Raw genomic sequence first — 20,938 nt, 5'->3', positions numbered from 1 at the left:
ATTTTGTTTATTCAGTATAGATATTAAGTGGATTCTAAAGCCGTATTATCGATTAAATCATACTGTTTGTATGATGACAAAAAAATTCGAAATTGAAATCTTAAGAAAAATTTTTTGTCATTCTTGACATAAACTCCATTTCACAGACACGTATTAATGCGTATAGTTTAGTCCTGGAAAAAGATTTTCGAATTACTAAAAGAGAAAAAAGTATAATAATTGTTATATAAAAACTATACAGATGGCTTTAGGATCCCCTTAAACGAAATAAGAGTTCTAAATAAAATTAATTCTAACGAACCTACTTAAATTAAATTCAATGAAAAATATTAAGCGGAAATATTAAGTAATCCTGGAAAATATTAATTCAGCGAATGATCTTTTGGTTAAGAATTTCTGCATGAATTATCTTTGAGACAAGAACTGTCTTTTGACGTAAATGTATAAAATAAATGTATAGATTATACCGGTTTTTCATTTAAGTTGCATTATTTAACAAAAAGTCATCGTTTTTTCGAATACATGACTTTAAAGCTACGGACGTGTAAATAATTACACAGTATTAAATATTCTCTTGGTTCTTATTAGAGTAGGTATTGAGAAGCAAAGGGGAGTGTACATTATGCATATAATACGCATTGTTTAAATTGGAACAAATGCGTGGGCTATGTCACTTGAATACAGTGCAGGAAAATTATTGTCAATATTTGAGTACATTTATCTGCTATGTAAAACTTGAATAATTTATAGGTAAAGCAAATTATTGTAAATTGAAGCAAATATATGAAAGTTGTATATATATATATATGAGAATATTGTTTTATATCGAAAGATAATAATTGTTACATATAACATTTTATTTGCGCAAAAAAATGTATATTACAAATTGATAATTGACTGATTAGAAACTAGCTGATAATACCGCTGCTGAAACAAGTTAAAGCTTAGGAAGGATTTTTATTCAAAACTCACTTGAATGATTTATTACTGCAAATTTATCTTTATTAAAGTACTTGCTGACGTAAAGCATATTTCATGATTCGTGTGGAAAATATCAGCATTTTGTGTGTATAAAAGTATTATTCTTGTGTCAGAATTTCAACTTTTGCCTTCTGAAACTGCATAAATTCACGAACGTATAAAATAAACATTAGGTATAATATGTAAAATTTATTCTGAAATAAATAGTATAAAATAAATTTTGGCGCGTTATTATAATCAATAAAAAATAATTCAGGCTATCTATCTACTTATTTACAATATGATAAAACCTTTCAGACGCACTTATAATCAATCATTCGAATATGTCTATATGTCTACATGTCTTTATTTACACGCGCATTATAACTGTATATCTAAATAAAAGCGAATGAAAATAGATCACAGATTGCTTTTAGCTTATACGGAAACACTCTCTTCTGATCTTTTCGTGGACGTTGTGCTTCCGATGCTAGGCTGCTGATGAGCAAGGAGATGTCCTCGTTCAAAGAGAAATGTCGAGGATGAATCCTCCTTTTGTAACGAGTAAGCATTTTGAGGAAAATTGCTTGCATTTCCATTATTTCTATTGCTATCCTTGATATTTTCTTGTCGGTTCGACGTAAAACAAAATATATCTTTGACTTGAGCAATCGTATGCCTAAAAAAAAAATGTAAAATTACTGCAATATATAGAGTTTGATTAAAAAAAAGGATCACGTTTCGAGAAACATGTTTTATAGAATATAAAATTATTATATATCTAATATTAAAATTACATTTATCTGGTATGAAAATTTTATACTTTCGTACCTAACAGAGCATACATTTCGATCATGAGGTTCATTCAAGGAATCGCATCTGTGCGGATGAGATTTCTTAACTTTCAAAATTTTGTTCGTCGGCTTTCTCGTGCAGCCTATTGTTCGTTTGAATGCATGGCGGTATTTGATGCTCATCAAATTGTAAAGAATCGGATTAACAGTTGTACTGAAGTAATATAGACAGCCGCTCGAAATGTAAAGCCATTCGTTTAAATCTGGATAATAATCGGAATCCTGTGCGTAGATGTAAAGCAAACGCTGGGCATGAAACGGGGCCCAGCAAAGGAAAAACATGATAACAACCGCACCTGAAAGAAATCACATCTGGAATTTTAAAACTTAAAATTTAATTATTAAGATTGTTAATTAATAAATGTCTCAAAGAGATATAAACGGCTAAAAACTAAGAATACAATTAAGGTAATGAAAGTAATAAAATATAATTAATAAATTAGGTGTTACATAAGAATTCCCAACAAAACTAATTTCAACATTATTATGTCTTCATTGCAGTCACAAATAAATTGACAAAACGCAATTAGAAAAAATTTAATTAAAAAAATTATTTTATTTAAAAAATTTAAATTATATTACAAAAACATTTATAATCACAAATATAAAAAGGCGAAAAACGAAGTAATCAGAATATAGTTATGTCCACTTTATTTTTAATTGATCGACAAAGCATCATGGATGCATCGCAGGAATGCTAGCAAACATTGATTACTCAATCTTTTTTACTAAGATTGTTAATATCGAAAATAAAAAACAAAAAAAGTATAATGGATCAAATCACCGCCAACAAGAATTACAATACGATTATTGTGATTAGATTTATTATTCAGTACTCGGCAATTTTTCAATTATCGCTACAATTAAATTATTAGAGAAGAAAATAAATTGACCATGATTAAAAACCACGATTACGATTAAAGAGACTAAAGATCATGATTATCATACTTAACATCCTGATGACAGATTTTCTGGATTGAATCTGTCGATGATCGCCATGAACGGAGGCTTGTATTGGGCCAAGTGCTTCCTTGGTACTCCTTTTAATTTTCAATCCCATCCTCGCATATACTACAAGGATTATGAGCATCGGTATCAAAAAGAATACGATGCAACTGAGCTCATAAAGAGGGAATTTTGGCATATCAGGCAGAAGCATTGCGCAAATCGCCGAATCAGCTGAGTAATTTCCTGATCCTGAAAAGAGTACTTGATATTTTAACGTAGAACAGTTATTTTAAATAAATTTGTGTACTGAAACTGTAGTTTAAATAATTAGATTTTGAATATATTCGGAATTAAATTTTAAATATTTCGCATACAAAAGAAAATTTTGAGAAAGAAACGGTCAATGCAATGATAAGCTTTTAATACAAGTTTAAGACTTAAGATTACAGAAGATTTAAATTAATTAATTATCAAATATTGATTTACGATAATCGTAAGGAATTAATGTGTCGGCTTAACCTGGCGGATATTCGACGAAATTGACCTTGGCATAAATTGCGAATGGTATGGCCGAGACAATTGCAATCGACCAGGCTGTAAGGATAAAACGTGTCGGTCTTTTGAGACCGCTCATCGAATAGAGGTGCAATGGATGACAGATGGCCAAATACCTTTCCATAGAGAAAGCCACAATTGTGAGAACCGATACGTAAGATGACCTGTGAAAATTGATGCCCAGATTTAGAAGATTGTCAGATTTCTTCGTGAGATACAAAGAACCAGACGAGGTATTTCTTACATTTCTGACACATATGCCCGAATTTTACATAATCCTGTGCCAAGGACCCACGGATACTGCTGCCAAAACACACTTAGTTCATTAGGGAGACCTAGAATAATTAATTAACATTAGGGATTTCGATTAATAAATTATTTTAACTCTCGAAAACTTTTACTCTCTCTAAAGCTTTTTTATTCTGAAGAGTGAAATCTTACGAAAGATAAAAAATTAAGTCACTCTTTTTCAAGATTGGCTTTTCAAAATTTTCACTCTTTAGAGCGAGATCTTGAGTTAGATCGAATTTCACTTTAACTCAAAAAACACACAAAAGTCAATAAAAAATCAAAATGATTTATTTTGATTTTTAACGTCAATGAACAGTTAAATTTCGTATTAAAAAAAATCATCATTTTGACTTTTATGACATCATAAATAAATCATTATTTTGACTTTCTCTTGAGTTGGTGTGTTCCTTGGGAAAGAGTTTAAAGAGTATACATGCTTCATTAAATTTTCTATGAGGCAAACTGAAAATACTCAAAAGGTTCTATAACGTAAAAGAAAAAATAAAAAGAAAATATGACTAATTTGGAGCATCCTGTAATGTATTTTAAAAATACTCATTGGAAGAATATAAGAGTGATTAAATTTATGCGAATATATAATACTCTCCATCTGTGTAATCTGAGTCTTTTTTTATATAATTTTAGCAGCAATATTTCCGTTCAACTTGAATTTCCATTCAACTATGATTCAAGTTTGTCTAATATAAAGGAGGACGCAGAGACTGATTCATCCTTCTACATCTTATTAAAAACTTTGGATCTATGACAGAGATTATTAACTATTTGGTACTATAATATAGAAATATTAAAAAATAATCCTGAATTTTTTCACATTTTCTGAAAGCTCTTAGAACAGTAAAAAAAAACTTGACCTGGACAAAGAGAGTAAAAATATAGTATAATTGCAGACGGAAAGTTAAATATATTTTCCGTAATGGAGGGGCAAGAAAATTATAAGAATGTTATCACTTTTTAAAATTTAGCTCTTCTTTCTCGCAAAATTTGAAACACGGTTCTTGCCTTCTGCTTCAATCTCTTATTCTTTTTACATTTTCAATTACTTTAATGTAAGGTATCCCGATCCAATATGGTGTGTACTCAAAATGCCCTATTCGTTTGTAATTAATTCCATAGATAGCAGTAGTAGCTCGTGATTATCTATCTATCTATCTTATGATTATCTATCTGACTAGATTGCATCAATTTATCGGTCAATTTGTTCATTTTGTTATCGTCGGTAAAGCAAAATGCAGAATATCGTGATGTAATATTTTGTAAGTAAATAATTTCTTTCTATAACTACCAAAAAAAAGATTATTAATTTTAATATATTACTGTAAATCTGTATTCATATTTTATAACTTTATATATTTAGTTAATATTTTTATCACAATGTTCTGTTTATAATTAAAGAGAAGAGATAATAGGACCGGCCAATTTAGGCGTGCCTAAGCATGCTGAGTATATACGCATCGATTGTTTTTTTTTTATATGTTTGTTATTTCATATCGTGAATTCTAATTTACCTAATATCGTGAAAATAAATAAATTAATAGATAAATGTGTGTTGTGTAAATAAGCAGATAAGTCTATTGTCCGGAAAAAATAATATTTTTATAATATTTCTTTGTGCGCTCTTATCTCTCAATAAACATATATCAATATATTAATAAGCTTATAATCATACTCGTATAAAAATAATATTGCATGTATCACTTTATTTTCCATTTTTCTAACATTTTTACAAAAAAGAGGGAAACATACTTAGGTCATATTGAATATATATATATTAGGTGTTGGAATTAATTCGTAGCGTTTTACAAGTGATGGGAAGTACTTTCATTAATGTATTTTTTAATGCTCATGTGAAATAAATAACATTCTTTCATTAAAAAACGCTACGAATTAATTCCAACACCTAATATACCTAGCGTGGAACGTTACTTTTTTATAATCTTTACACTGCACTTATATAAATATTTGAATATGTCTCATATTTTTCACATTCAGAAATATTTCTTCTTTTGAATGTCACTGCTAATCTTCAACTTTGGACTCAGCAAAAAATTATAAAAAAATTACAAAGCTTAGGACATACAAGTTAGGAATATACAAGATTTACATCAGCATTAAAGTTTCGACATGCTCTGGGATAAACACTTGTCTAGCCTCCTTCCTCTCTCCTTCCTTTATATGAGTGTAAATTAATTTTCCGAAAAACAGATTTTCGACTTAATTACCGACTGGTAATTAGCGCGAAGCATCACCGTATCATGACAATATTAACGAGGTTGCGCGCGCGCGCGCCTTTCCTGTGCAAATTAAAATAACTTTCATTATATACCTTTGCCGTAGAAATAACTGAACATTCGCTGCATATCATTGTAAGTCGAATAAACTCCATTCAAGCACCATTCAAATGTTCTTGTTTTAATTAATGAATTATAATATTACGTGAAGCGTTTATACAACAAGACGAATCTTTGTGTCTTTCAGCGCAATCTAATATCTTTTTATTCTACTGTTTGTCCATTAATGGAACGTCTGTTTTTTTTTACTGCTTTTGTATTAACTTTTCGTTTATTTTTTGTATTAACCTTTCTTTCTTTCTTTCTTTCTTCATTAATTTTTTTGTTAGCACGTGGTTCTAAGATGATTCTTTTAACAATAATTTAGCAAAAATAAAGATCTAAATGAAAATGTTAGAAATATTTATGTACATCTCTTATAGAAATGAATTAAAAAACAAGCATCATATTATTAATAGTTATGAGTGTACCCAGAATTTCAGTCTCAAGAAGGAGAAAATTTATTTTCATACAAAATATATTAAAATAGTATAAGTATATTAAATATATATATGTATATATATATGTATATAACATATATTATTAAATACAGCATAATTTTCTTTGTGTGCGTGCGTGTGTATGTGACTAATTAAATATATATCTATTATATACTCGATGAGAAGTTTTATTCCTTTCTTCGCAGAATTTCTTACGAACGCGTGTCACAAATTGTGCAATGACCGTTTAACTTTTCACCTTAAATTGATGTTCATAATTTAATTGTTTTCCTCTATCAAATTTAAGGGAAATTCCTCCTTGTCATATTAAAAGTATATCTCCATTTTTTCTTAGATTTTTATGCTAGATTCTAGATCAATCATCTCCCAAAGCATAAAAGCTATCCGGTATAGTCACTCAATATATAGTCTTCGTTTTTTTTTTATAAAGCTTCACAATAAGCACCGAAACCCTCATAAGGTCTGATTCCTACTGGAAGTTGGAATACGTGTCATGAATAGTATAGTCAAAGGTCTCCTTAAGTGGAAGCCTTTCGGTCGTTGCTATTGTGCCTAACATTTTTTTAAAGTGGCGCTTGTGTTATACAACAACATTCGTCATCTGGCGAAGTCTTTTATTGCATATTATAAAACTGCTGTTTTACTCGTCATGGACGCGATTGTTTCAGTTTCTCTTTTTTTTGTTGTTTCTTTTGATCTCTCTCATGTCAGAACCGATAACTGATTTATAATTAAAGCCTTCGTAAAGTGGCGCGTCCCTCTCGATTCCGATCGGTATGTTTGAATAATTTTCACATGTTGCTGACTTTTCACATTTTTTTCTATATAAAGAATTTGTATTTTAAATTTGGCGAACCGCCAATTTTAATTTATTTACGACATCCACATACATACATAAATTATATGTTCTGTCTGCTTCAATACAAGAAATTTGGATCTTTATTTAATTCATTACTCTTATTTAGTTTATTAAATGCTCTGCTCTGATATTATTCAAATACTATTCAAATTATTTCATTTATTGCATTATATATATATACACACACACACACACACACACACACACACACACAATTTATTGTACGGGCATTGACTTCCTTGCATTGATGCATATTAAAATAGCTCCTTGAAAATAACAAAGAGAATAATAAAGAATGTGGAATTATGTGAAACACGAAATAACTTAAACTCCGATGTTTTTATATTTATATATTTTGTATCTTCTGCTATTTTTGAGAATGAATAAAGGGAAAAGAAAAATAAAACAATTAAGACTTCTAAAGAATAAGGAGTAGATCTTAATGTCTAATAAAATTTTTATGTACATTTTTTAATATAAGTTTTTTCAATTCTTTATACTATTTATGGATCTTTTTCCTTAATTGTTTGATTTATTTATATAAAACGGTCTAGATGTCTAGATGAATTTATTAAAAGAAAAAAAATTTTCCAAACCAAAGAAGAGATTTCGCTTAGATAAAAACTGTACCTACATATAAGACTCGTATTTTGTTTAAATAGCCTATCTCAGATTTTTCATGTAGAATTGTTATCATGTCCAAGTCTTCAGTCTCACGAATTCCTCGCAATGACGTAAATACGAATGCCATTGTTACCATCGGCAAACAAACCACTGTGCAGATAACAATCGCAATTGTACATATAAAACGGAGATTAATTTCATGCTTTTATCTACGTGCGTCAATGCTAGGAAAGCAGGAGAGTATCAAAAGTGTATGTGATCGCGATAATACAGATAACATACAATAACTGATTTTATTTATCCGATGAAAGATCGTGTCGCGTTTTGAAATGCTCGTGTTGTCAAGCGTTACTAATGATATGTACTGATTTAAATTTAGCTTTGATTAAATTTAATTAAAGCTACAAATTACTTAAATAAAAAATATATTAGCGATTGAATATAGCGACAGTATTAACGAAAATAATTTTAATTGCATCTTTGAACATTTTCAGTTACAATCTCTCTCTGTGGTATTTTATAAATACCTCAATAAAAGGGAAGGCTTGTATTTATTTGATATTTTGTTTTTATTGTAAATGTGATGAATAATATATTCTTCAAATTTTCAATAAAAGGGATGCTTGTATTTATCTAATATTTCTTATTGTTTATCTTTTAAATGATAAAAATGTGCGAATAATATTTTTGAAACGTTACAGATTACAATATTTTTTATTGATCGATATTATTTGTTAAAATTACGTAAAAAAGAACTTATTAGAAAAGAAGCGCGAAGAAATGCATTAGATACGCTAAGGATTCTCAATTTAATTTGTCACCATGTCAAAAGGATTGGCTTCGTTCTACTGTTCCCTTTGATTTTTAAATCCAAACCAATTTGTTCCTTCGACGAGAATTTGACCTCATTCATTATTCAGATTTTTTTGATCTTACTCAGTCCGATATTGGAAATAACCCGATGGAATTTATACATATTGCAAACAGGTTCTCGACTAAATCGACACCGCAACATATCTATTATTTCGCGTTATCCAAATGAGAACGGTTTAAGCGAGCCGACTATCGTTATCAATTGCTTTATCAATTATCAAAATCGCAATATCAACGAGCGAAGAGCCATCGGCAGTTAACGAATCGTTGATTTACCAGCCAGAAGCGATTCAGTCGTCAACGTTGCTTTATATCGACCCCTGATTGAAACGAGAGTGATAAGGGAGGCGAATTTTCAGCTTGCAAATAATTGTAATTCACGTTATAAACATAAAATTCTACGCATTACGAGAGATAAAGAAACATGAACCAAGAATGTGGAAAGCGCGAAACAGTTTCCTGATATCTCGTTTTTTACATTTATATTTTATATTTTTTGCTATTTTCGAGAATGATAAAAAGGAAAAAAATTTCAAGCCAAGGCAGAGATTTCGCTTAGGCAGACGTACGTAAGACTCATATTTTATTTAAATATGCAGCAAGCATGCAGTATTCAAACTTATATTCTTATTTCTTTCATTTTACATTATAGGAACATTCTTTTATTAAAATCGTCTGCGAGCACCTTGTATTTTGTTAGAGTCCAAACTATTTAAAGATAGATTCTGCAACGAGTATTAACCTATCAAGTTAGGTCTGTTTCTTACTGCGTAGTCTGAGAAGATCCATCCTAACTGAAATGACGTGACTTCTTTTTACACAGTAAAAAACATTTTGTATTTAATTTTGTATTATGTTAAAAATGTTAAAATCAATCGACTCAAGTCCTTGTTAAAATTTTGAGTTGAATTTATAACATAATGTAAGTACATTATTTAAATAATTTGTTTTTGACTTAATATTCAACATTTCAAAATAATACAATTTATGAATAACTGAACAAGTAACATGAAAATGTGTTCTAATTTTAAAACGTAAATTTTAAGACGAATGAATAGGTTAATTTAACGTATCATGTAAATGTTAATTTTACTGAAAAAATCTGTTTCCACAATTAACTTACAGATTGTGTTAATTACTTTCTAATATATTCATCTTGTATTAAATTAACACAAAAATTTAAGTGGATTGTTTGAAATGTGTTAAATTTAATAAAAATTTTCTGTGTACATTCTCACCGATGAGTAAGTGAAGAGGAAAGTACAAAAGAAAAAGCAATTAATACCTAAATGTGAGAAATGTTCGCCTATAAAAAAAAACGCTCAAAGACAACATCGAGAAACAATTTCGATGTTTGTTTTGTTCGCTCACCTAATAAAAGTAGAGTGAGGTCGGATATGGCTAGACTAAAGAGGTAGTAGTTGGTGGCGGTCTGCATGGACGAATTTCGAACGATGACTGTGCACGTGGCGACATTGCCGAAAATTCCGGTGATGAAGATCACCACGTACGTGATCGTGAGCGGTATTACCAGCTTGAGAGTCAGATACTTCGGTCCCAGCACTTTGCTCAGATACTCATCCTCGGTCAACTCATTCAGATCCCAGTCCCGCCAGAAATCGAGCGTGTCGTTTTCGATGTCCCCGTCCTGACTCGACGTCCCCATGCTCGGAACCTTCGTGAGGATGTCACACGCTAGTTCGGTTCATCATGACAATACCTTCACGCGTATGCACATTCTGATATCACTCGGTATCGCGCACGCAAACAAAGAAACGCGTCAGGATCCTCGATAAATGTTCTTCTGTTGATTGTTAATGGGTCACTCACTTACGACGATATAATCTTGTTGCAGAATCTTTCTGAGACAATAAAGGAAAACTAACGCGAAGCAGATGGGATAAGAGTCATTTATGCATCCTTGGCTTTTCTGACTAAATTCCAAGGCAACATAGAAAGCAATTCGTGCTGATAAAAGCGTGGATACGTTTATTATTATTTGACAAAATAAACGTTCCCCGTTTTCGTTTCCGCACTGTGAATAACTGGTTCACGTTTATAGCTTCGCTGCCAAGCAAAATTATAATTATAATTTAATTGAAATTAGATTGCAATTATAAATCGTATTCAAAGAATCAATATCACGTTTTTAATTGTTCTTTGAATATTTGCGCAGTGTTACAATCCGCGATCGTCATAACATAATTGTCACACATCACAGTTATCACTTTTGTCTTTTAAAATTTTTTTTTATTTTTACGTACTCGAATTTTTCGACGATGAAACCGCAATATAACCGAAAAGTCTGCAATATCGTAGTGATCGAATTTCAATCGATATAAACGAAATTACGAGCTCCGTGCTGAAAGACGCGCTGTTTACAATTTAGCACTCGCGAGATGTCAGAATAACGTAGATTGTGTTCGAAAGCATACAAGTGTTTGTAATTTCAAGAAACATGTGTCTTCGTAGGTTATGCAAGGTCACCTATCGACTACTTTGACTCGTCAATTGACGCTAATGATCCAAGACCACCGAACGTCTATCGCGACAAAGATGTTAGAACAGGTCTATCATCCGCAATAGAACGTCGCTGAATATGAACTGAGCGCGATGATCTTGATAATACCATTAAGAACACCTGTCGACTGCTTCGTCGCTGATAGCGAATTTCCTTCACAACGTAGCATCAAATTAATCAAATCTCTTTCTGAAGATTGTTAGAATTTTGCAGATAATTTAGGTTGGTCAGTTTTAATGTTCGATATAGTGGTTTCGAAGCTCAAAAGAAATTTCTTTTATAAGATTTAAATAAGATTCAAGAAATTCCTATATCGAGGTAACGATGAAAAGTTTAAGAGCAATTTTCTCCGCAGAAATGCGCAAATTTATAATAACTAGCGTTATTACCTTTCTTAAGAGGAAACTTTCTTCAAAACATTTTTCTCACTTAGTGTTAATGTTTGAAATCTTCTTGGAGAATATTAATACGAAAGTGTTGTTAGAAAGATTTTTTTTACGCATCTTTGATAGTTTTCAAAAATATTTTTTCTTGATCAAAGTTGTGTTCCGAAATTTTCTTGAAATCACTTTAAATTTTTAGAAGCATCTTAAGTCTGCAGCAGGCAGCAATTTTTCTTAATAAATTTAATAAATTACTACAATTTATACCATAGAACATAGAATTTTTAGTAATTTACTAAATCGCAAGCAATTCAGCGAGAAAAATCGCATCGTCTGCCGCAAGCTTTAAATTAGGTTCTTATAAATTACTCGACTTATCAAACGTGATAAAGTTTTAAGCGAACAAATTAACTTTTCTTTTAAATTTGTATAATATTCCGGCTTTTCTACTCCGATAATTTTGTGTAAGAAATCATTATCAACATTAATATTAATAAGTTATATAAATTATTATATAAATAAAATTATAATAGAAAGCTATATAGCTTCATCTTTTTGATATTGGAAAGCAATGTTTAAATACTGCACGATATTAATTTAACAAAGAAAGGAATTCATAATAACATTATAAAGAATATATACTCGTATACTTTGTTAAAAAAGAAATATAACTAAATTCAATAATTTGTTACAAAATAAACTTTTATAGTTTTGTGAATGTTCGGCTATTGTAATAACGCTTGTGTAACGTCTCTCTCTCTCTCTCTCTCTCTCTCTCTCTCTCTCTCTCTACCCGCGCGCGCGCACGTGTGTGTGTGTGTGTGTGTGCGCGTGCGTATATGTATTTTTCAAAATGTGCATTGAACAAAAGCTCTGTCAAATCATGACACAATCATGATTTCTCATCATGAAACACGTAAAAACTTTTATTCCAATTTAAACAAAAAAAAAAAGAAAATAATAAAATCAATATAAACATTATAAAAAATTATTTATTACACAGAAAATTAAACTTACTTTATTCCTTAAAAAGATATGTAAAATTGCATCTTTTTTCCATAATAGTCTCAATATATATAATCAGAAATTAAATTTTAAAAATTAAAAAATTTATAATATTAAAATTATCAAAGTTTTATAATTTTAAATTTCTAAAGTTTAAAAAAATTTAATTTTTAAATTACAAAAATTTCAAGTTAAATTTGAATATTTTTAATGTTAAAAATTTTCAAAACTAAAAAATGTGAAATTAAAAATTTTTTAATTTTAAAATTAAGAAATTTTGAAACTGGAAGTTTAATTTTTATGGTGTCTTATGTTGAAATAATATTATATTATAATATTCGTTGTATTATGATATTCGATTCGTTATTGCTGTCTCTCATTAAATTTCTTTTTATATATTAAAATATAAGACACCAACTTCTTTCATGCCAGCAACATTTGTGTATTTTTCACGTTTGTTTATGTCAAAAGGATTCAGTCGAGCTGAAGCCAGTAAATCATCTCTTATCTGTACAGAAATGACTTCTTAAGTCAAAATAAATCGTTTCTGCTAACGTCACTAACATCTTTTTAATGCGAGCCGTAACGCAATTTACTTCTATGTAGCAAATCAGGACATTTGTCGCATATATATTGCATTCAATATTGTATATTTTTGTCCTCTTCTAAACGTAAGTGAAAAATAAGAGAAAGATGCCGTCGCTTTATCTCGCTAAGATATTCTCGAAAAAGAAAAAGAACATTTTTCAAAAAGAAAAGAATTGCGGAAGTTTTATCAATGATTGTATCCTATTGTGTCTCTGAAAACATTTTTAAATTGAATATAGTTTTCATTAAAAATCGGCAAAAATTGATCTGTATGTTATTCATACATTTTATTCATACATTGTTGTTGTTTAATTTAAAAATCTTATGTCCGGTTGTATTAAATTTGTAGAAAATGACAAGATAAAATTAAATAATTTAAATTGATTTAGATTTAGCTTTCATAAATAATAAATTTTATAAATAATAATAAATAAAAAAATCTAAATTATTATTCAAAACGAAAGAGAAATATAATTCTTTTTCGTTTTGTATAATAGAGAAAATAAGATAGAAATTGGAATTGATTTCGAAAATCAATCCTTAATTTCGAAACTTATTTTCACAAAATCAGTCTCCATTAGAATATTCTTTTTATTCATTTATTCATTGAAAGATCTGTATAAATTTTCTCGCGCGATAAGAAAAATTGGAGGCGATTTTTCATTATTAAGGAAACTTAGATATTCTTCCCGCATAAATACAAAACTGACAGTTTCGTAAGTTTGTTACAGCTGAAGTGGATGAGTATGTTATTTTATCGAAACTTTTAAAAAAGAGTGACAAAAAGAGTAACTTTTCTGAAATCGTGGAAATAGAATTTAGCGAGTGAGTATACTGCGAAGTTGCGAGTTACGCCAAGACAATATCAATTATGTGCATCAAATATAGGAAATTTGATAAAAAACTGGGTCAAATATACAAGTGCACGCTTCAGATTTTTCAGATTTCCTTTTTCTGCGACTAGTAACTGACCTTCTTGACTTCAATTTCCTCTTCGTAAATTCTCCAAAATAGCAATCAAATAATCTTCTTGGCGAAGAAATAAGCAGCTTTAAAATTGCTCAAGAAGCATCAAACCATTGGATTGAAAATAATAAACGAAATTTATTAGCTATAGGAAATACAAGTAAGTACAGTGAAGTAAATTCCATTTATATTACAAAAAATTTAAGTAGAGAATTTGGAGAATATAACTGAAAAAAATTTTCAAGTTCTTTGCAAGAAGTTTAAATTAAATTTTATAATAATTCTAAGATATAAGATGAAGTTCGATATTATATGAAAAATACTTTTATTATTTAAATATACAAAACAATTTGCTTTTAAAATTATGTATCAAAGATATAAAATTATGTATATATATTTCTGCATCATATGCAAAATGGCAAGTTCTGAGTTAACGAGAATCAGATTCGCTGGAATCTGTATCACTTTCACTGTCGTCTATTGTCTGATTAGGAGCACATCTATTCGTATTTACGAAAAGCTCTTCATCATCGCACGTAGTATAATTCGTTGCTATCAAACATCCGTTCCTTTTTGGATCCTCATCGAATTCTGGCGGCCAACAATTCTGTTCACGATACCATTTTATATGATCCTGCACATATTTATATATATATATATATACATATATATATATATATATATACATACACACATTATATTTTAATATAAATAAACAAGCTTTGCATGTATTTCTAATTTTAGAAGCTAAATTTCTCGACTGTACGAATACTTTTTGAGCATTCAAACAATACAATTTTTAATTTTCACTAATTTTTTGATATATTTTCTATAATTAATACACATCTGTTTGGTATATATAATTTTAAGAAATATACAGTCTATTTTATTTTTTATGAATAAATTGTTAATTACCCAGCAAGAAATGATCGTCAATTAAACATCAAATCGACGTCAAATTAGTATTGAAATTATCAATATTGATTTGACATCAATTTGATGACATTTCTCGTTGGATAAAATTTACTTTCTAAAAATAAAGTTTTTTTTAAAAAATATTTTCTCTGTACGAATACTTTTTGCACTGTATATATCGTATACATAAAGATAAGTTTTTGTAAAATTTTGTAATACTTATAAAAGAATTAATTTAAATTTAATTATTTTTCATAATTATGTTGATTAGAGAATATTTCTCTGAGACGATAAGCAAATGATATCGCTAACAATTGTAAATATAAATTGTTATAAGATAGTGAATTACCTTTGTGAGTATCTTAACAATTTCGCCCTTGACTTTCTTGCCTTCCACGATTGGCTCGATAACAATGTAGTCACCTCTCTTTATCCAGATGTTTTGTCTAAACTTAGTAGGCATCGAGACAATGTACTGCTCTCCGGCGGGAGTGACGATTTCATGGAGATTGTGGCCGCGCGCCTGCACAATTTGTACGATGCTTTGTGAATCCGTAGGGAGGCTCATATCGTCGAGCTCTTGAAAAACGTATTTACGCTTCGTTGTTACAGATGACATTATAATCTATAAAATTAAATTAAAAATACATAACTTATTCTCTCGCCTCTATTTATTTTCCTTTATTGTGAGACAAAGTTATCTCGAAAATAGCGATACAAAAATAGTTTCATAACATCTGTTTAAATAGCTTTTTATGAGATTGTAACAATTTTTTTAACGGATGGAATCCGCGTCTCATTTAACTTTGCGATTTTTTGCATCATGCCAATAGCCTAGCGAGCCGCCAGATTTTTTCAAGGCAGCCCAGACATCTAAACTTTCGCCGGGCGGTATTTCATATCCATTTTGTAAGCCGTGAGGATTTGATGGAGTCTTACAATCGTGAGTGGACTCTTTGCGAAGAACAGTATCAACTTCTACGGCGGTAAAAAACGCTACCGACATCGGCAGATCTCTCATTCCTAGTCTAGAAGCGCAGAATGATCTCGTCATCAAATTGGTCACGTGCATGGCCAACGCAGCGTTGTACTTATACTTAAACGGGATCAGATATCTCACTTCATCATGAAACGATAAGCAGAATCTAGCGTTATCTCTCATCAGCCATCTCATGGAAACCAGCATCAGATGAAGGAAATCTACCGCGCCACTCTGCACAACCCAATTAATTTTGGTGGGTAAGAATTTGTCATCATCGTCGGTATTAGTGATCTCCAGAGCGCGGCTCAATCTGGCGTCAAGGAACGGCGTGACTGGATATTCACTGCCAGCGATCTGTTCTAATCGGTTGAACATGGCTGATTCTGAGCCGCCCATCCATTCACTCTTCAGGAAGATGTCCTGTAACGCTTTGCCATGCAACTTCGCTATCTTATATGCTTGAGAGGATGTGTAGGCAATGTCTTGTAAGTCATCATTGACGAATTCAGGCTTCAACCAAAATACTTTTTTACCCTTTGTAAGATCAAACATCTTGCGTGATTTAGAGGTAGCTTCGGCATCCGTCATAGATGGATTGAATTGTTTCAGCAGCCGTTGAGCGAACTTCTGACCGGCACCGTAGATTCGGGCGTAGTTGATGACTTTGGCGTGGTCACGCGAAATGCCGATAGCCTTGGCAGTAACGCTGTGCATGTCGGTGCCATTAGACTTAGTGCCAATGAGGGTCATCCAGCCGAAAGGCGTCGCTCCGTGGACACGTTTATAATGTGCATCTCCGATGATCGAGGCAATCCACAACTCCTGGCTGTCTACGTCAGCACCGACAATGTTGTATCCTGGCGGCGCTTGCACCATACATCTGAGCTCGGAACCAATTCGTTCAACATGTGCATTTGATGCTGTCATCCACGTGGGCTCTACAGCGCGACGTGTTAAAGTACCGGAAACGACTACCTGAGGTATTATCGCGCCATAACGCATGTATCGCTTCGTTCTCTTGACGTTACCGGGCAGAGAGTGATTGTCCAGCCATATCACTAGTTGCGACATGATCCTATCACGATTATTCCGCCAGTAAGACAGCATACGAGCGATCTTCAGCACCTCCGCGGCACTGACATCCAATCCGGCGAGTACATTCTCGGAAAACTTGTTAAGGAAGTCCTTAGCGAGCGGATTTCCGACGTTGAAATTGACACCATCCTTGTGCGGCAGCTTGAAGAAGTAGCAACAGTTGTCAATATCGACGTTGCACCACACGCCAGTGCCCTCATATATTTCATCGTATAACTTATCCTGCTTCTTTTTAAATCGCCAGAATTCCATCTTGTGAAGATCGTTTTGTACGTCGATGCTCAAGGTGGCCATCGCGTCATTGGAACTATCTCTGGACGGACTGGGCGCTGGCAAAGGACACTGCACCAAAAGATTTTCCAATGGCACTTTGGTGTCAATGTCGGGATCGTTCCTGTAAGGTACCAGAATTCCCCAACCGTGATCTTTTATATAATGCAACGGATATTTCTCCCATGTCAGATTCAACAGCTTCGGAACTACTTGCATGGAAGTGCTAATATTCTGTGGACCTGGTTCCCAGTCTTCATCTTCACTTTGCTTAGGACAGAGTTTCCTGTACCACGCTGGATATCCTGGCATGTGCGGCATTCTAGCTGGCAATAAATATTTGGTTTTCTCTAAATACGCAAATTCCTTTACTAGAGGATCCTCTTCTTCTTCCTCATCATCTGATAAATATTTAGTGTCTGACTGCTCTTTTGTTTTTTCTGTTATATTTGTCTCTATGCTAGCAGCCTTTACTTTTGAAATTTTGCTTTTCATCTTAATGTTCTGTGTACTCCAATCTTGGTCCCACATCCACAAGTCTTTTTTATATTTCTCATCGTGCATGAGATGACAAACAGCATCGGCTCTCTTGGCGAGAGTGAATTTCGCTTCGTAATTTAAGTCGTCAAAGGTCGATTCTGATTCCTCCAAGTATCTTTGCCAATTGGAATTCACTGGCAAGTATGCTGAACTGAGTTCCAGCATTCCTGCCAAAGTAACTGGATGAGGGAACCTTTCTTGAAAGAGTGGGAATAGTTTGCGTAGTATATTGTGAGTAGCAACTACATCAGAAGCACAGTAAGACATCAACATACTGAAATTATCTTTAATATCTTTAATAGTACCTTCGATAAATAAATTTCTTCCCTCTTTACTTATCTCGTAGCCACAATACAGTTTATGCACTTCTATCAAACTGTTCAATGAAGTGGTAGACTGCCAGATCTCTTTCTCCATGTCTGCTTTCTTAGATACTAATAGCGCTCTTTGGTAACTGTTGAGACCACTGACACATACATGTAATGACATAGTGTCAAGGAAACGAGTTCCTGTGGAATTTAACCAATACTGCTCCTTAATTCTACTTCTGTCATACGATACATTGTGACCCACAATAATTTTTGGTTTCTTCTGATGCTGGTTCAGTCTATGTCCATATTCCTCTTTGCTACTTTCTATAGGAATAAGCATATTTGGCGTAAACAACTGTGTGTCAAATGTTGACTGACTAATACTTTGTACCAAGGAATTTGATACCCAACTGTACCAAGCTTTATCACTGACCGCAGTGGCTAGAGTAGGCAAAGGACCCTGTTTCATGCAGACTTCAACGTCGAAAATTAGACCATCTTCTAAAGGGTAATCTATGCTTTCTGCTGTACCATCTGCTGTATATCTAGTCCAGCCTTCTTTGAAGAGCCATTGTGTTGGCGTTTTGGGAATATCGTTCATAATATCACTTATGATTTTTAAATACGGCTTAGCTTGTACCTTTCCAATATTATAAAAATGTTCCTCTATATCTTTTCCTTCCAAAGCTGGTAGTTTCAAGTTCACGTCTGGCAACCTGGTTGCATCCTCCACGTTTATACCATATGTGATTAAATTTGTCTTTATGCTATCGATTTCCTCTTCAGACAGAGAATTTTCTTTATCATTTTTTCTGAACAATTGCTGGTGCAATGCTTCGGGTAACATTTGCATATTTATTTCGTTAACTCGAACATTATTCTTCGAATTCGCATTTGAATCAATATTTGTACTATTTTCTGATTTCCTTAATTCTTGAGACTTATTTTGTTGTAATTGTTGATCCGATTCAGTTATTTGTCTGTTTATATCGTGAATTTTTGTACTTTTATTGTTAGATTCTATATCTGAATATATATTCTGCTCTGTTGTCGATTTCTTTGATATTTGTATATTAACATTCAACTTGCTTGGCACGACTTTCTCAGACTTTGCGAATAATTTGTGGTAGCCCATCTCAAAATTAACTGGTATCACAGGAGAATTACGAAGAAAGTTTGTGGTTGATTTGTCGTTCTTAGAGGTTAGATTCTCTTGGTTGGATTCTTGGGAGTTTTTCAGACGAATCCTCTTCCACTGAATCCTGGAAAGATGAATGCCGTCCTGCGCGTTGTTGTATTTGTGTCGAATACAAATGTTAATCAAGCGAGTCCTCAGTCTCATCTTTACCATCTCTCCGTTCAATATCACACGGCTATAATGAGACACGTGCTTCGACAGCCGGGGCTGTCGAAACACCGTGTACATTACGAAGGTATCTCTGAATTTTCAATTAAAAAATAACGAAATCTTACCTGATCACACTGAATTAAACAAATTGCGTTTTCTTTGGGAGAATAATAGTTCGATGAATCTCGTAAAATTGTACTTTGGCGAAGTAAACATTACATACATTTGAGAGATTTGATGCTTCTGAAATTAAGCGTTGTTAGGCAGGTTTGCCATCCTAATTCCTATTTGTCATCATAGCTATCCTGTTTCATTTCTTCGAATGTAGCCTAACTTCAAATGAAAAATACGTCTCATCATTTAATTTATCTAATAACTTCGATTTTCCCCCTACAGAAAGAAATTATAAATTCTATAAAATTGTAATATTTCGATAAAACAAGTATCGAGAAACTAGTGTATGTACCACGTGCACTGAAGTGTACCTTGTGTCTAAAGATAGGCACTTTTAGGCGGCGTCCTTAGATTGGCCATCCTGTTCCAGTTCCTATTCCTAACTTCAGACGCAAAGCCGCCATATTACACTCTTGATCACGCGATTTTGAAAATCAATAGCGGATGTGCTTCTTGCTTTCTATTTTTAATTACAACTTTCTCTGCGATAATTGTACAAATAATGAAATGAATACATAACACATTAATTGGCTAATTAATAGTATCCATAATTCGTTGAGAAAAACCAGTCGCGATCCAAGTATAAAAGCTTTCACGGTTTATAATAAATTCGAAAGATATAATTCACACAAATATATATGAATTTATTTTTTCTATATATATATAAAACTTTATATATATGTATGTATAGGCACCTATATTTTTCATTTATCTGTATATAATATTTTTATTTGCATTGTTATCTATTAGTTATCATACATTATTAAGTTTAAAAAGTTCTTTAAAAACAAAGAATAATTTATAAATGCGGTAAATTAATTTTTAGCTAAATCTTTAAATAATGGTTAAGAAAGTGTCTAATAATATTATATATTATTGGCGTTTTAACTTTTGTATTTTCTATAGTTTGATTTATTATTTCTATCTTTAATTGTACTTATGTTAAACGAATAATGGAGTTTATTAAGGTTTTTTTTACTCTTATTAGTCTTTTATATCACGCTGTTGAATTCTAATAACATTTTTGGCCAAGACTATAAATATTAATATTAATCTATATATATTAT

The 20,938-nt window shown here is 31.7% G+C and overlaps 3 protein-coding genes across 4 annotated transcripts; all 3 read right to left on the bottom strand.

The window, feature by feature from the left end:
- Positions 1-1,157: 1,157 nt before the first annotated feature.
- Positions 1,158-13,672, bottom strand: LOC105154752 (neuropeptides capa receptor). The gene is made up of 6 exons (XM_011070469.2): positions 10,145-13,672; positions 3,562-3,652; positions 3,282-3,481; positions 2,763-3,011; positions 1,792-2,110; positions 1,158-1,639 (listed from the first exon to the last, which is right to left on the bottom strand). The coding sequence occupies exons 1-6, from the start codon at positions 10,437-10,439 to the stop codon at positions 1,399-1,401; spliced, it is 1,395 nt and encodes a 464-aa protein (XP_011068771.1). The 5' UTR covers positions 10,440-13,672; the 3' UTR covers positions 1,158-1,398.
- An 872-nt stretch (positions 13,673-14,544) lies between these two features.
- Positions 14,545-20,159, bottom strand: LOC105154754 (putative RNA-binding protein EIF1AD). Of its 2 annotated transcripts, none has more exons than XM_011070472.2 (3): positions 19,921-20,159; positions 15,501-15,776; positions 14,545-14,870 (listed from the first exon to the last, which is right to left on the bottom strand). In XM_011070472.2, the coding sequence occupies exons 2-3, from the start codon at positions 15,768-15,770 to the stop codon at positions 14,667-14,669; spliced, it is 474 nt and encodes a 157-aa protein (XP_011068774.1). In that variant the 5' UTR covers positions 15,771-15,776; positions 19,921-20,159; the 3' UTR covers positions 14,545-14,666. The 2 variants fall into 2 exon arrangements, with proteins under 2 accessions (XP_011068774.1, XP_011068773.1); XM_011070471.2 differs by having other exon boundaries at positions 19,823-19,952.
- Positions 15,822-19,964, bottom strand: tam (DNA polymerase gamma, catalytic subunit tam). The gene is made up of 2 exons (XM_011070470.2): positions 19,823-19,964; positions 15,822-19,754 (listed from the first exon to the last, which is right to left on the bottom strand). Exon 2 carries the CDS (start codon positions 19,698-19,700, stop codon positions 15,948-15,950), a length of 3,753 nt encoding a protein of 1,250 aa, XP_011068772.2. The 5' UTR covers positions 19,701-19,754; positions 19,823-19,964; the 3' UTR covers positions 15,822-15,947.
- Positions 20,160-20,938: the final 779 nt, after the last annotated feature.

This window comes from Acromyrmex echinatior, chromosome 1 (assembly GCF_024713525.1).
Source record: "Acromyrmex echinatior isolate Ae372 chromosome 1, ASM2471352v2, whole genome shotgun sequence".
Lineage (NCBI taxonomy): Eukaryota > Metazoa > Arthropoda > Insecta > Hymenoptera > Formicidae > Acromyrmex > Acromyrmex echinatior.
Note: the sequence above shows the minus strand (reverse complement) of the source record. Positions and strands in the feature narration are given on the sequence as shown.

Coding starts and splice junctions, on each gene's coding strand:
- LOC105154752 (XM_011070469.2), bottom strand. CDS start 10,439: ATGGGGACGTCGAGTCAGGACGGGGACATCGAAAACGACACGCTCGAT. Junction 3,653..10,144: donor CCTCACTCTACTTTTATTAG/GTGAGCGAACAA, acceptor TAATTATTCTAG/GTCTCCCTAATGAACTAAGT. Junction 3,012..3,281: donor TTTCGTCGAATATCCGCCAG/GTTAAGCCGACA, acceptor TACTCTTTTCAG/GATCAGGAAATTACTCAGCT.
- LOC105154754 (XM_011070472.2), bottom strand. CDS start 15,770: ATGTCATCTGTAACAACGAAGCGTAAATACGTTTTTCAAGAGCTCGAC. Junction 14,871..15,500: donor TTGTTAAGATACTCACAAAG/GTAATTCACTAT, acceptor AAATATGTGCAG/GATCATATAAAATGGTATCG.
- tam (XM_011070470.2), bottom strand. CDS start 19,700: ATGGTAAAGATGAGACTGAGGACTCGCTTGATTAACATTTGTATTCGA.